General features: G+C 40.3%; 1 protein-coding gene across 1 annotated transcript; it reads left to right on the forward strand.

The window, feature by feature from the left end:
• The first annotated feature begins 8,449 nt into the window (after positions 1 to 8,449).
• Positions 8,450 to 12,497, forward strand: LOC119505556 (mitogen-activated protein kinase 6). The gene has a single exon (XM_037798382.1). The coding sequence runs from the start codon at positions 9,079 to 9,081 to the stop codon at positions 11,245 to 11,247; it is 2,169 nt and encodes a 722-aa protein (XP_037654310.1). The 5' UTR covers positions 8,450 to 9,078; the 3' UTR covers positions 11,248 to 12,497.
• The last annotated feature ends 3,475 nt before the right edge of the window (positions 12,498 to 15,972 follow it).

Consider the following 15,972-nt stretch of genomic DNA (forward strand, 5'->3'; position numbering starts at 1 on the left):
TAAGCTACATTTTTATACAACTGTCTTCGAGATTCATGGGTTCTGGGTTGTAGTTTGATAGTTTCAGGTATCCACCACCAGCTACCCCAATTCTTTAGAACCTAAAAAGGGATACCTAACCCATTCTTATCTCGGATGCATGAGTCAGCCCAGCCAAGACCCAACTGCCCAGCTGACCTGTAGACTTGTAAGTGGTAATGAATGCTTTCTGAGTTTCTGGGTGGTTTGTTAGGCGTCAGTAGCTAGCTGAATCCTCTTCCAGCTCATCTCCTTTGCTGTGACCAGATTCATCGTCCTGACACAGCAACCCAATCAAGTCCTTCCTCAGCTCTCACACCTTCAAGAACTCCATTTTCCTTGTCTCCAGGGTCAAGTTCAAATACTTTAACTTGGTGTTCTGGTTTGCTAATGCTGCCCTTTTGCAAAACACCAGAAATGGATTGGCTTTTATAAAGGGGGTTTATTTGGTTACAAAGTTACAGTCTTAAGTCCATAAAGTGTCCAAGGTAACACATCAGCAAAGGGTACTGTGCTGGTTTGAATGTTTTATGTCCCTCAAAACATTATTATCTTTGATGCAGTCTTGCGTGGACAGATGTATTAGTGTTGATTAGATTGTAATTCTTTGAGTGTTTCCATGGAGATGTGACCCACCCAACTGTGGGTGATGACTCTGATTCGATAGTTTCCATGGAGGTGTGGCCCCGCCCATTCAGCATGGGCCTTGATTAGCACTATATACACTCAGACAGAAGGAGCGAGCTTGCTACAGCTAAGAGGGACACTTTGAAGAATGCACAGAAGCTGAGAGAGGAGCTTCAGATGAGAGTTTGAAGACAGCTGTTGAAAGCAGACTCTTGTTCCAGAGAAGCTAAGAGAGGATAAACACCCCAAGAGTAACTAAGAGTGACATTTTTGAGGAAATGCAGCCTAGAGAGGAATGTCCTTGGAGAAAGCCATTTTGAAACCAGAACTTTGGAGCAGACACCAGCCACATGCCTTCCCTGCTAACAGAGGTTTTCTGGACACCATTGGCCATCCTCCAGTGAAGGTACTCAATTGCTGATGTGTTACCTTGGACGCTTTATGGCCTTAAGACTGTAACTGTGTAACCAAATGAACTCCCTTTAATAAAAGCCAATGCATCTCTGGTGTTTTGCATTCTGGCAGCATTAGCAAACTAGAACAGATTTTGGTACCAGAGAAGTGGGGTGCTTTTGCTGCTGAGTTTGCAAATACCAAACATGTTGGAATGGCTTTTTAAATGGATAAGGGGAAGATTCTGGAAGAACTGTGAGGAGCTTGATAGAAAAGGCCCAAACTGCTTTGAAGAGACTGTTTGTGGAAATATGGACTCTAAAGATACTTTTGATGAGGCCTTGAACAGAAATGATGGCTATGTTGTTGTGAACTGGAAGATAGGCAATCCTTGTTTTAAAGTGGCAGAGAATTTGGCAAAATTGAGTCCTGGTGTCAGATGGAAGGAAGAATTTGAAAGTGACAATGTGGAATACTTAGCTGAGGAGATCTCCAGACTACATGTGGAGGATGTGGCCTGGCTTCTCCTTGCAGCTTATAGTAAAATGCGAGCAGAGAGAGATAAACTGAGAACTGAACTCTTGGTTTCAAAGAAACCAGAATTTGATGGCCTGGAAAACTCTGAGCTTCCAGGGGATGGAACCCCAGAAGCTACAGCCCAACTTGAGGATTTAACCAAGCATGGAACCCGGCTGCCATTTCAGTACAAGCCAAGATTGGAGATGGAGTTAAGCAGAAAGGATTTGTGGAAAGTCCTATTATCTGATGGCTTTGACCCCTTGTGTGCTTCATGCAAAGCCAACAGAATTATTGTGAGATCTTTATAGGCAGAGCCATTACTGGTCTGGACTGGAGGAGACAGACAAGGAACAAATTGAAGGAAAAATTTCTTCAAAGACAGAGCCATGGAGGTTGAGGTCTGTGGTCAAGAGGCCTTGGGCTGGGAGAGTGGAGTGGCCCACATGCATGGAAAGGGTGAGTTTGCCCCAGAGGTCGAGGGCAGGCTTTCCACCTCGATGCTCAGGAAATGTTCTGCCATCCCAAGCCCCAAAGAGGGTGGAGCACATTCCCAGGGAACTGGGGAGAGCCTGGCTGCCACCACACTGTTCTGAAGGGGTTGAGCATGTGCTCTGGAGATGGAAGGGAATCCGGGAGCTGCCCCAATGTTTGAGGAGGGTGGGGCTGAGAAGGGGGTCTCCCCAATGTGTGGATACGTTGGAGCACTCACCTAAGCGTTTGGAGAGGAAAGGGCTGCCATAAAGGCCCTTAGGAAGGGTTAGACTCCTGCTCTCTCAAGCCCCAAAGATGCAACCTTGTTCTGTTAATGACTCTCAGACTTTGAAATCTAATGAAGTTTGTCCTGTGGGTTTTAGGAACTATTTTGGTCCTGTGAACCCTGTTTTCCTTTCATTTCTCCTTATGGCAGTGGGAATGTTTATCCTATGAATGTCCCTCCTTTGTATATTGGAAGCACATAACTTGTTCTAAGTTCACAGATCCACAGCTACAGGAGAATTATGCCTTAAGACCAACCATGCCTATACTTGATTTTGATGGGATCTTGTACTTACCTATTGTTACTGAAATGATATAAGTTTCTGTGATATTGTTGTGGGATGAATGTATTTTGTATATGGAAAGATAATGTCATTTTGGGGTCCAGGGGGTGGAATGTGCCGGTTTGAATGTATTATGTCTCCCAAACACCATTATCTTTGATGTAATCTTGTGTGGGCAGACCTATCAGTCTTAATTAGATTGTAATTCTTCGAGTATTTCCATGGAATGTGCCCTGCTCAACTGTGGGTGATGACTCAGATGAGATACTTCCATGGAGGCATGGTCTCACCCATTCAGGATGGGCCTTGATCAGTGGAGCCATATAAATGGGCTGACAAACAGAAGGAACTCAGTGCAACTGCAGCTGAGAGTGACATCTTGAAGAGGAGCTACAGCCAAGAGGGACACTTTGAAGAAAGCACAGGAGCTGCAGGTGAGAGACAGTTTGAAGACAGTCATTGAAAGCAGACTCTTGCTCTGGAGAAGCTAAGAGAGGACAAATACCCCAAGTGCAACTAAGAGTGACATTTTTTAGGAACTGCAGCCTAGAGAGGAATGTCCTGGGAGAAAGCCATTTTGAAACCAGAACTTTGGAGCAGATGCCAGCCATGTGCCTTCGCTGCTAACAGAGGTTTTCCAGACACCATTGGCCATCCTCCAGTGAAGGTACCCTTGGACACTTTATGGCCTTAAGACTGTAACTGTGTAACCAAATAAACTCCCTTTAATAAAAGCCAATCCATCTCTGGTGTTTCGCATTCTGGCAGCATTAGCAAACTAGAACAACATGACCGTATTATTAGAAATCCCCCCCAAAACTACAACAAAACTACAGGAGCTAATAAACAAGTTCAGCAAAGTGGTTGGATACAGGATCAACACACAAAATCCCTAGTGTTTCTATACCCTAGTAATGAGCTGTCTGAGGAGGTAATCAAGAAACAAATTGCATTCACAGTTCCAACTAAAATCAAATATCTAGGAATAAACTTAGCCAAGGATGTAAAAGACCCATACACAGAAAAATAGAAAACATTGCTAAAAGAAGTCAAATAAGACCTAAACAAATGGAAAGACATTCCATGCTCATGGATTGGGAGGCTAAATGTCATTAAGAGGTCAGTTCTTCCCAAATTGATTGAGATATTCACTGCAATACCAATCAATATTCCAACAGCCTACTTTGCTGAAGTGGAAAAGCTAATCATCAAATTTATTTGGAAGTGTAAGTGGCTGCAAATAGCCAAAAACATCTTGTAAAAGAAGAATGAAGTGGGAGGATTCACACTTCCTGACTTTAAAGCATATTATAAAGCCACAGTGGTCAAAACAACATGGTACTGGCATAAAGATAGACATATTGATCAATGGAATTGAATTGAGAGTTCAGAAATAGACACTCAGGTCTATGGTCAATTGATTTTTGATAAGGTTCCCAAATTCACTCAACTGCGACAGCACAGTCTCTTCATTAAACAGTGCTGGGAGAACTGAATATTCACATCCAAAAGAATGAAAGAGGACCCTAGTCTCACTTCCTATACAAAAATTAACTTAAAATGGATCAAAGACCTAAATATAAAAGATAGAGCCATAAAACTCCTAGAAGAAAATGTAGGGAAACATCTTCAACATTTAGTGATAGGCAGTAGTTTCTTAGGCCTTACACCCAAAGCACAAGCAATGAAACTAAAAATAGATAAATGGGACCTTCTCAAAATTGTATACTTATGTGCTTCAAAGGACTTCATCAAAAAGGTGAAAAGGCAGCCTATTCAATGGGAGAAAATATTTGGAAGTCACGTATCTGATGAGGGTTTGAGATCCAGAAAATACAAATAAATCCTGCAACTTAAAAATACAAATAACCCAATTTAAAAATGGACAGAAGACATGAATAGGCATTTTATCAATGAGGAAATGCAAATGGATAAAAAGCTGAAAAGGTGCTCATCTTCACAGCTATTGGGGAAATGCAAATCAAAACCACAATGAGATATCATGTCACACCTATTACAATGGCTGCTATTAAACAAACAGGAAACTACAAGTGCTGAAGGAGGTGGAGAAATAGGATCACTTATTCTCTGCTGGTGGGAATGTTGAATGGTATGTTGGTTCAGCAGTCCTCAGAAAGCTAAGTATAGAATTGTCCTATGATCTCACCATCCTGCTATTTGGTATATTCCCAGAAGAACTGAAAGCAGTGACACAAACAGACATTTGCACACTGATGTTCCCTGAGGCATTATTTTGCCAAAAGATGGAAACAACCCCAGTGTCCATCAATTGATGAATGGATAAACAAAATGTGGTGTGTGTGTGTGTATATATATATATAGGATGGGATATTATACAGCAGTAAGAAGGAATGAAGTTGTGAAGCATATGACAACATGAGTGAAACTTGAGGACATTAGGCTGAGTGAAACAAGTCAGAGACTAAAGAATAAATACTGTATGGTCTCAATGATATGAACTAATTATACTATGTAAACTCAAGGGCATAGAATCTAGAATATAAATTATCAGGAGATAGAATGAGGCTAGAGAATGCGGAATGGTTGCTTCAGATGTGCAGAATTCTTAACTAAGTTGAACTTAAATAGGTGGAAATGGATAGAGGTGATGTTAACACTTTATTGTGAGTATAAATAACAGTGCTGAATTGTGTATGAGTGTGGCTGATAAAGGAAGTTTGGAGTCATGTATGTCAACAGAAAGAAAGCCAGAGGTTAAAACAGGGGAATGAAACCTGTGGTGGACGATGACTGTGAGTAATAGCAGAAATACAAAACTATTTCTTCCATGAACTAGAACAAATGTATGACCCTATTACAAGGAGTTGATAATAGAGTGATATATGAGAAAAACATAACTACTATTAACTATGGCCTATAGTTAACAGTAATATCTTAATATTCTTTCATCAACAGAAGCAAATGTACTACACCAAAGCTAGGGATCAATGATAGAGGGGCATAAGGGGAACAGGATGTTTTGGTTTCTTTCTTTCTTTCTTCTTTCTTTCCTTCTTTCTTTCTTTCTTTCTTTCTTTCTTTCTTTCTTTCTTTTTGCTTCCTGGAGTAATGAAAATGTTCTAAAATTTATTGTAGTGATGCATGCACAACTATGTGATGATATTATGAGCCATTGATTGTATACTTTGGATGGATTGTATGGTATGTGAATATATGTCAGTAAAATTGCATTAAAGTAAAAAATATGACCATGAGATCAAACCACTTAAAAAATAACATATGGTGAAGAAGAAAAGTTGGAGATTAAAACATGGGAATGTATAACACAGTGAATCTTGTGATGGACAATCTCCATGATTGTACAAATATAAAAAAGTTATTTCATGAACTAGGACAAATGTATGACACTATTATAAAGAGTTAATAATAGAGGAGTATATGGAAAAAAAATGTACCTATTGCAAAAATTGTGTATGGTGACAAAATGACTCCATTATGAGAAACAAAAAGAAAAATTATAAACACAGTTTATTTTGTCTTCTATTTAATAAATTTAGATGAAAATAAAAATTTTGTCTAATTCTTAGACCAAAAGCCAAATGGGGTTCAGAGTGGTTAGTGCACCTGAGTAATATTTACCACAGAGTTGGTTGATTTTTTTTCTCCAATTCAGTTTTATTGAGATATATTCACATACCCTTCAATCATCCACAGTGTACAATCAATTATTCACAGTACCATCATATAGCTGTGCTTCGTCACCACAATCAAGTTTTGAAAATTTTCATTACTCCAAAAAAATAAAATAAAATAAAATAAGAATACAAGTACAAGTAAAGAACAGCGCAAACATCCCATCCCCCATTCCCCTATATTATTCATTTAATTTTTGTCCCCATTTTTCTACTCATTTGTCCATACACTGGATAAAGGGAGGTTTTCACAATCACACAGTCACACCATGTAAACTATATAGTTATATAATAATTTCAAGAATCAAGGCTACTGGGTTGCAACCCAGTTCAACAGTTTCAGGTATTTCCTTCCAGCTATTCCAATACACTGAAAAATAAAAAGGGATATCTACATAATGTATAAGAATAACCTCCAGAAGGACCTCTTGACTCCATTTGATATCTCTCAGCCACTGAAACTTCATTTCATTTCTCTTCCCCCTTTTGGTCCAGAAGGATTTCTCAATCCCATGATGCCAGGTGTAGGTTCATCCCTGGGAGTCAGGTCCCACATAGGGGTGAAGGCAGTGAACTCACCTGGTGAGTTGGCTTAGAGGGAGAGGCCACATCTGAGCAACAAAAGAGGTTCTCTAAGAGAGACTCTTAAGCACAATTATAAGTAGGCTCAGCCTCTCCTTTGAAGTATCAAGCTTCATAAGGGGAAGTACCAAGATCAAGGGCTCAGCCTTCTAAATTGGTAGTCCCCAGTACTTGTGAGAATATTAGTAATTCCCCAGGTGGGGAAGTTTAGTATTTCCACATTTTCCCCAGTCCCTCATAGGGGCTTTGAAAATACATTTTTATTCTCTGCCCAATTATTTGAGGATTTAATACTAACCTGTACAAAGCAACTAGATCTCACTCCCTACTCAAAGTTCCATGTGATTATGGTGTTTGAATGAACTGACCATACAAGTTAAATTATATATTGTGCTACAGAAAATATAAATTTTGCACCAAATAAACATCTCTTCCTTTCATCTCATCCAGAAGTAGAAGTTTTAAAACACAGTCAATATCATCCTTTACCCGTTGGCCTGATTTGCCTTAGTTCTAAACAGATCCACTCCATTCATATCTCTAACTGAAGTCTGAATTCTTTTTTCAGCTTTTTAAGCAGTTGCTGTATGAGTTAGTGCTGATTTTCATAGCTGCAGAACTCTGGCTCTGAGTCTCAGGTGTCACACAGATACTTGAAGTTCCAGGGACCACCTTATTGGTTGATTTTTGTAGGAAGATCATAAAGGGGGTCTGTTGCAAAATTCATCAAGAGTTTATATTTTCCCTGCAACCTCATTTAGTTTTCTTGACATCAAATCTTTCTCTTTGGAAGCAACTGTCATGTCATCATTTTTGTCAATTCCTGTTTTCCTTTTCTTCATCTGATAATTTTCTGACTCTTCCAGGATCTTGTTTATCAATAGCTCTACATGTGAGTTGAATGGAGCTCCAATATCATTTTAATGGAGTTCATGAAATCTTGCATCACTTTGGAATCTTGCAAATGAATTCTTGCAGAATTGTTTTTTCTGCTTGGTAGTTGATTTCAGGAATCAGCTGTACCTCCTCAGGAAGTGACACAACCCTGTAAGCACCAAGGATGGTAAGCACATGCTGAAACTGAGTGCAGAGTGAGCCTCATTGTACTGAAGCTTCATTATTTAGTGGGTGTTTTAGTTACCTAGGCTGCTTAAAGCAGATACCATGAAATGGGTCAGCTTAAACAATGGGAATTTATTAGCTTACAGTTTGAGGCCAAGACAATGTCCACATCAAGGCATCATCAAGGCTTTCTTCCTGAAGACTGGCTGCTGGTTATCCTTGGCTCCTCTGCCACGTGGCAAGGCAAAAAGGCGGCATCTGCTGGTCTCTCTCTTCTCTTACAGGTTTTGTTGATTTCAGCTTCTTGCATCTGTGGCTTCCCCCAACTTTCTCTTTATAAAAGACTCCAGCTCTCTTCCTCGCCCTCTCTAGTGGGTCGGGGTTACATGGCGGCGACTGCGGCAAAGCGAGAGCCTCGGAGACCGCGCTGCCGCCAGCATAGCCGGAGACCTGAGCCGACTCTGGGGGCTGTCCGCGGACCCCGCTCTCTCTTGATGAGTCGGAGAAGTCTCGTGAGTGTGTGTGTGTGTTGTATCGGAGTAAGATGGACGGTAGCTTTGATTGTGATTGTGGTGAGCTGGAGCCACCTGATCACTAACAAAAGACATCTTCTGTTAACCAACAGCCGCCAGAGCTTCCTGTTGAAATATATAGCAACAAAGGAAGAAAAGAAGCAAAACGGAAATAGTGCTTACCAGCACCTTAGAATGATGCTGCTCAGGACCAGTCCAACACTGAATGTATCTGCACTGTGAGGAGAATGTTCAGAGAAGCCTGTTGTGTGCATATTTATTCACATTTTTGTTAAATGTTAAATTGTTTAGCACAAGTAAATCTGAGTGCATAGTATGTCATTTCATTCCGTTTGAGTTTCTTGAGTGTTTTCTTTAAATGTCTGCAGAGTTGCTGCCCCTTTCTTGAACTATGAGTACTGCAATCTTTTTAATTCTCAGTATGAGTAGAGCATTTTGAGCTTTAAATCTAAGGGGAACTCAACAGCCTGGTTGGCATATGCAATGAACATCAAGAAACCATCTTGCTGTGGAAGCAAAATTATTTTTCTTCTCCCTTTTTGAAAGATCTTTCCTTTTGATGCCAGTTTTCTTCCTTGTTTACACAAGTTCAACAGTTCGAAAGGACGAGGCAATAGTAAGGGTTTCAAAATGGCTGAGAAATTTGAAAGTCTCATGAACATTCATGGTTTTGATCTAGGCTCTAGGTATATGGACTTAAAACCATTGGGTTGTGGAGGCAATGGCTTGGTTTTTTCTGCTGTAGACAATGACTGTGACAAAAGAGTAGCCATCAAGAAAATTGTTCTTACTGATCCCCAGAGTGTCAAACATGCTCTACGTGAAATCAAAATTATTAGAAGACTTGACCATGATAACATTGTGAAAGTGTTCGAAATTCTTGGTCCCAGTGGAAGCCAGTTAACAGATGACGTGGGCTCTCTTACTGAACTGAACAGTGTTTACATTGTTCAGGAGTACATGGAAACAGACTTGGCTAATGTGCTGGAGCAGGGCCCTTTACTGGAGGAGCATGCCAGACTTTTCATGTATCAGCTGCTACGTGGGCTCAAGTATATTCACTCTGCAAACGTACTGCACAGAGATCTCAAACCAGCTAATCTTTTCATTAATACTGAAGACTTGGTGCTGAAGATAGGTGACTTTGGTCTTGCACGGATCATGGATCCCCATTATTCCCATAAGGGTCATCTTTCTGAAGGATTGGTTACTAAATGGTACAGATCTCCACGTCTTTTACTTTCTCCTAATAATTATACTAAAGCCATTGACATGTGGGCTGCAGGCTGTATCTTTGCTGAAATGCTGACTGGTAAAACCCTCTTTGCAGGTGCACATGAACTTGAACAGATGCAGCTGATTTTAGAATCTATTCCTGTTGTACATGAGGAAGATCGACAGGAGCTTCTCAGCGTAATTCCAGTTTACATTAGAAACGACATGACTGAGCCACACAAACCTTTAACTCAGCTGCTTCCAGGAATTAGTCGAGAAGCACTGGATTTCCTGGAACAGATTTTGACATTTAGCCCCATGGATCGGTTGACAGCAGAAAAAGCACTCTCCCATCCTTACATGAGCATATATTCTTTTCCAACGGATGAGCCGATTTCAAGTCATCCTTTTCATATTGAAGATGAAGTTGATGATATTTTGCTTATGGATGAAACTCACAGTCACATTTATAACTGGGAAAGGTACCATGATTGTCAGTTTTCAGAGCATGATTGGCCTATTCATAACAACTTTGATATTGAAGAAGTTCAGCTTGACCCAAGAGCTCTGTCTGATGTCACTGATGAAGAAGAAGTACAAGTTGATCCTCGAAAATATTTGGATGGAGATCGGGAAAAGTATCTGGAGGATCCAGCTTTTGATACCAGTTACTCTACTGATCCTTGTTGGCAGTACCAAGATCATCATGAAAACAAATATTGTGATTTGGAGTGTAGCCATACTTGTAACTACAAAATGAGGTCATCATCATATTTAGATAACTTAGTTTGGAGAGAGAGTGAAGTTAATCATTATTATGAACCCAAGCTTATTATAGATCTTTCCAATTGGAAAGAACAAAGCAAAGAAAAATCTGATAAGAAAGGCAAGTCAAAATGTGAAAGGAATGGATTAGTTAAAGCCCAGATAGCTCTAGAGGAAGCATCACAGCAACTGGCTGAAAAAGAAAGGGAAAAGAATCAGGGATTTGACTTTGATTCCTTTATTGCGGGAACTATTCAACTTAGTTCACAACATGAGCCTACTGATGTTGTTGATAAATTAAATGACTTGAATAGCTCAGTGTCCCAACTAGAACTGAAAAGTTTGATCTCAAAATCAGTAAGCCAAGAAAAAGAGGAAAAAGGAATGGCAAATTTGGCTCAATTAGAAGCCTTGTACCAATCTTCTTGGGATAGCCAGTTTGTGAGTGGTGGGGAGGACTGTTTTCTCATAAGTCAGTTTTGTTGTGAGGTAAGGAAGGATGAACAAATTGACAAGGAAAACACTTACACCAGTTACTTGGACAGGTTCTTTAGCAGGAAAGAAGATGCTGAAATGCTAGAAACTGAGCCAGTAGAGGATGGGAAGCTTGGGGAGAGAGGAAATGAGGAAGGCTTTCTGAACAACAATGGGGAGTTCCTCTTTAACAAGCAGCTTGAATCCATAGGCATCCCACAGTTTCACAGTCCAGTTGGGTCACCACTTAAGTCAATACAGGCCACATTAACACCTTCTGCTATGAAATCTTCCCCTCAAATTCCTCATAAAACATACAGCAGCATTCTGAAACATCTGAACTAAAAACACTCAGTAGACATTTCTCTTTGTATTCTTCATGAATTGTGTTCTTTTTTATTACTAGTGTTTTAAGTCATTTTTTTTACTTGAATCAGATTGTGTCATTTTAGTAAGGATTTCATTAGTTTTTGGTTTTTAAAATCCAGATTTTCTACATGTGAGATAGTTTTCATTTTAACTGGCATGTCATTTGCACAGAAAAATTTAAAAAATAGAGCAAAATAATGCAATGCAGGCAGAGACAAAAGAAATGCACTAAGACAAGTAAAAACATTCTCTCATAGAACAGTGATCTGTTTTTACAGGAAACAAAAATCTTGCCTTGAAATTTACACAGTGAGACTGTACATAATTGCATGGAAATATCTATTTTTTTCCTAAAACATTTTTTCATTCATGAGTATTTTCAAGTTTTTCATACTGTACACATTTCTTAAAACACATGATACCAGCAGCAACTGAAAATGAATGCCGAATTTGGTACACATGTGTTATCTACCTCAAGGTAACAAAAGTATGTGGCAAAACATATACCACCCATAGTGCTCCACAATATGCACTTCTATTTAGCCAGCGTTTATTATAGTAAACTATTCTCAAGATTCATTCACTGTTTATAAATGTTCTGGTATGCATTCTTTCTAGTGAAGTGTTAATACATCACATCTTATTTATTTTAGCAAATCAGTATATTTTCTGTATTTAATTATAGAAAGTTAACTTTTAGTTTTTGAAATTTATTTGCAAATATACTTTTTCCATTTGGCACTATGGTTTGTTGTCTACCTAGCTGAATATTTAATGTCAGCTTATTCTAAGGCTGTCCACGTACTTAATTTACTTACGTGTCCATTTTAAGTAAAGCACTCACTGTGTATAGGAATTTGTATTTTGGAGGTGCTTGATCTACAAAGAAAAATTAGGAATTACTTTATTATAAAATTCTCCTAGAAGTCTTAATTGTGTTCATTTTTTAAAACAAACTGTAATGTTAGACTTGTGTGCATGGAAGTAATTAAGGTACATAATTATTGTAGTTTAAAAGTTGTACATGATAAGACATTTTCTTTTTACTGTATGTTTTTACTGAATGATCTATTTCCTGTCTCAAGGCAAGCATGAATAAAATTAGGTTAAATGTAGCATGTGCCATCGCAGTCTCTTAGAAATTTGTTTCTTCTATTTTATTTTTACTGAATACTGTCTGTATCTTTGGTTATCCTGTTTAAAGAAAAAGGACAAATAAAACATGGCCAGCAAAAAAAAAAAAAAAAAAAAAAAAAAGACTCCAGTAAGAGGATTAAAACCCATCCTGACTGAGATGGGTTACACCATGTTCTGGTTTACTGATGCGGCCATTATGCAAAACACCAGAAATGGATTGGCTTTTATAAAGGAAGTTTATTTGTTTATACAGTCTGAAGGCCATGAAAATGTCCAAATGAAGGCATCAACACAAGTATACCTTCACTGAAGGAAGGCCAATGGCATCTGGAAAACCTCTGTCAGCTGGAAAGTCACATGGCTGGCATCTGCTGATCCTGAGTTGTGTTCCAGCTCCTCTCTCAGCTCCTGTGTGTTCTTCAATGTGTCTCTCTTGGCTGCAGCACCTCCTTCTGTCTGTGAACTCTTGTATAGGACTCCAGTGATTCAGTTAACACCCACCCTGACTGGGTGGGGTAACACTTCCATGGAAATTATCCAATCAAACATTTCACTTGCACTTGGTTGAGTCACATCTCCATGGAAACACTCCATCGAAGGATTCCAACCTAATGAACACTAATACGTCTGCCCCCACAAGATTGCATCAAAGAACATGGTGTTTTGGGGGGACATAATACATCCAAACTGCCACACACCTTATCTGAAGTAGCCTCATCAAAAGATTCTACTTACAATGAGTCCACACCCACAGGAATGGATTAGGTGTAAGAACATGTATTTTGGAGACATGCAGCTCCAAACCACCACAGAGGCATCTTTGTGCTACATTGATTCTTTCTTCCCCACACAGCCTTCTAAGTTGTGGATTCAGAAAGTGACCAGGCAGAGACACAGGGCCCCTGGCATCCTCCTCACTGAGTGTGTCAGGCCTGGCAAGTGAGAGAAGTTTGATAAATCACCTTGCCCAAAGAAGGGGCTCAGTAAAGGTGGGTAAAATGAGGCTCAAAAGATCACACTGTGGTTCTGCCTCACTGATACTACATGCTCAATGAATATTTATGAAAGAACAAAATATGAAGTTATGAATGGATGAAAAGTTCCAAGTGTGGCATTGACATTCAAAAGTCCATCCCAAGCTGTATGTTTCAAGCTTTTTGTACTTTATGCCACAACATGGATGAAGCTTGAAGACATCATGTTGAGTGAAATAAGCCAGACAAAGACAGATATTGTATGATCTTGCTTGTAAGAAAGACCTAGAATAAGCAAATTCATAGAGACAGAAGATAGATTATAGGTTACCAGGGGCTGGGGGTAGGCTGAGGGGAAGGAGGAGTTATTGCTTAAAGGGTGCAGACTTCATGTTTGAGGTTGTGCCAGTTTGAAGCTGTTATGGAAAGAACCATGATCTTTTAATCCAAACTTGTTGGGTGGGACCTTTTGATTAGGGTGTTTCCATGGAGATATTACCCATCCAATTGTGGGTGGGAACTCTGATTATATTATTTCCATGGAGGTGTGAACCAGCCCATTCAGGATGGGTCTTGATTAGTTTACTGGAGTCCTTTAAGAGAGCTTGTGGAGAAAAGGAGCTCAGAGAAGCAAAGAGAGACATTTTGGAGAGAAGCTAAGATATGTAATTCAGAGTTTGGCACTGGGAGAAGCTAAGAGCCAACATAGATCCAGGTGCTTGGAGACACTTGGAGAAGCAAACAGAAAGATGTTTGGAGATGCTAAGCTAAGAGATGAAGCCCAGAGTTTTCCCTGGAGAAGCTAAGAGAAGACCCCCAAATGTTTAGAGAGAAATGCCCTGGGACAACAAGCAAGGATGCACATGAGCTTTGAAAGAGAAGCTAAGAGAGACAGAAGCCCAGAGACATTTTGGAGAACGCCATTTTGAAACCAGAACCCAAGAGCAAAGGACCAGCAGACACCAGCTACGTGCCTTCCAAGCTGACAGAGGTATCCTGGATGCCATTGGCCTTTCTTCAGTGAAGGTATCCTCTAGTGGATGCCTTAGTTTGGACACTTTTGTGGCCTTAGAACTGTACATTTTTAACCCAATAAATCCCCTTTATAAAGCCAATCCGTTTCTGATATTTTATGTAATGGCAGCATTAGCAAACCGGAACAGAGATGATGAAAAGTTTGGGCAATGGATATTGGTGATAGTAGCACAATTTCATGAATGCAATTAATACCACCTAATTGTACACTTGAGAATGGCTAAAATGGGAAATTTTGAATCACATATATGTCATTACAATAAAAAGTTTTTTAAAGGAACCCACATTATGTCATGACCTGGTATACACTCATACATACATGTAAAACTGAAACCAAAATCCCACAAAAACATTTACCCTTACTCTGTGAGAGACACTCTGATATTTTCTATTCTCTTCTAACTCAATTTCTTAGAAAGCTAGTCATGAACCTGTAACTTGACTACAGGATCCACCAGAAGAATGGCTTAAAATTTGGAAAAAGAACACTGATCTTGAGTCTATTCATTCATTCATTCATTTCACATCTTTACTGCAGCTCAGCTGTGGACACTGGGCACAGAGGGAGTCAAAGTGAGCCTAGATGCTACCCTTGGGGTGCTTGCTGTCCCATAGGGACAAGTTGGGGAGCCAGTACTGTGAAAAAGGAAGCCTAGGGACCACCAAAGTTCAAAGGGATCCTCAAACTGGCCTGGAGAGAGTCAGGGGCACCCAGAGGTCATCTAGGGTGTGGGGTGCCCGGCAGAGGGAACATCACAGTCAAAGACCTGGAGGTGAGAGCAGCAGGACATCATGGAGAAGTCCATGGAGGTTTGGCTGCTGAGGGGATAGGGGCTGTGAGCCTGGGGGAGGGAGCTGTGCTCTGGTCTCAAGGATCTTGAATGTTGAGCTAAAGTTTGGAAGTTTATCCTGAGGACATGAGAGTGTCTGAGAAAGGTGCTGAGTGAGCAGAGTCTGGTCAGACATGTGTGTCTTAGTGTCCTGGGGCTGCTGCAAAGTGCCACACACTGGGTGACTTCAAACAACAGAAGTGTATTCCTTCACGGTTCTTGAGGCAAGAGGTCCAAAACCAAGGTGCTGTCAGGACCACGTTCCATCTGAAACCTGTTGGGGAAGATCCTTCTTGGCCCCTTCCAGCATCTGGTGCTTTCTGGAAACCTCTGGCATCCCTTGGCTTGAGGATACACCACTCCACATCAGCCTCCTTCTACTCCCCTGCGTCTCTTCTCCTCTTCTTGTAGTGTCCCCAGCCACGTTGTATTTGGGGCCACCCTAACTCAGCATGACCTCATCTTAACTTGAATTCATCCACCAACACCCTATTTCCAAATAAGGTCACAGAGGCATCAGGGGTTAGGACTTAAACATATCTTTTTGGGGAACATGCTTCAACCCATGACCCTGTGTTCTGCCATGTGGCCAAAGAAGATGGGGTGTCCTTTTGGATGATGGTGGAGTTTGAGCTCAGCACTTCAGGCAGGAAACAGCCTCAACACTTTGTCTCCTGGTTGTCTTAGTGACCACAGATGTAGACCCAGAGATGAGCATTGCAGTG

Source organism: Choloepus didactylus, chromosome 10 (genome assembly GCF_015220235.1).
Source record: "Choloepus didactylus isolate mChoDid1 chromosome 10, mChoDid1.pri, whole genome shotgun sequence".
NCBI classification, from domain to species: Eukaryota; Metazoa; Chordata; class Mammalia; order Pilosa; family Megalonychidae; genus Choloepus; species Choloepus didactylus.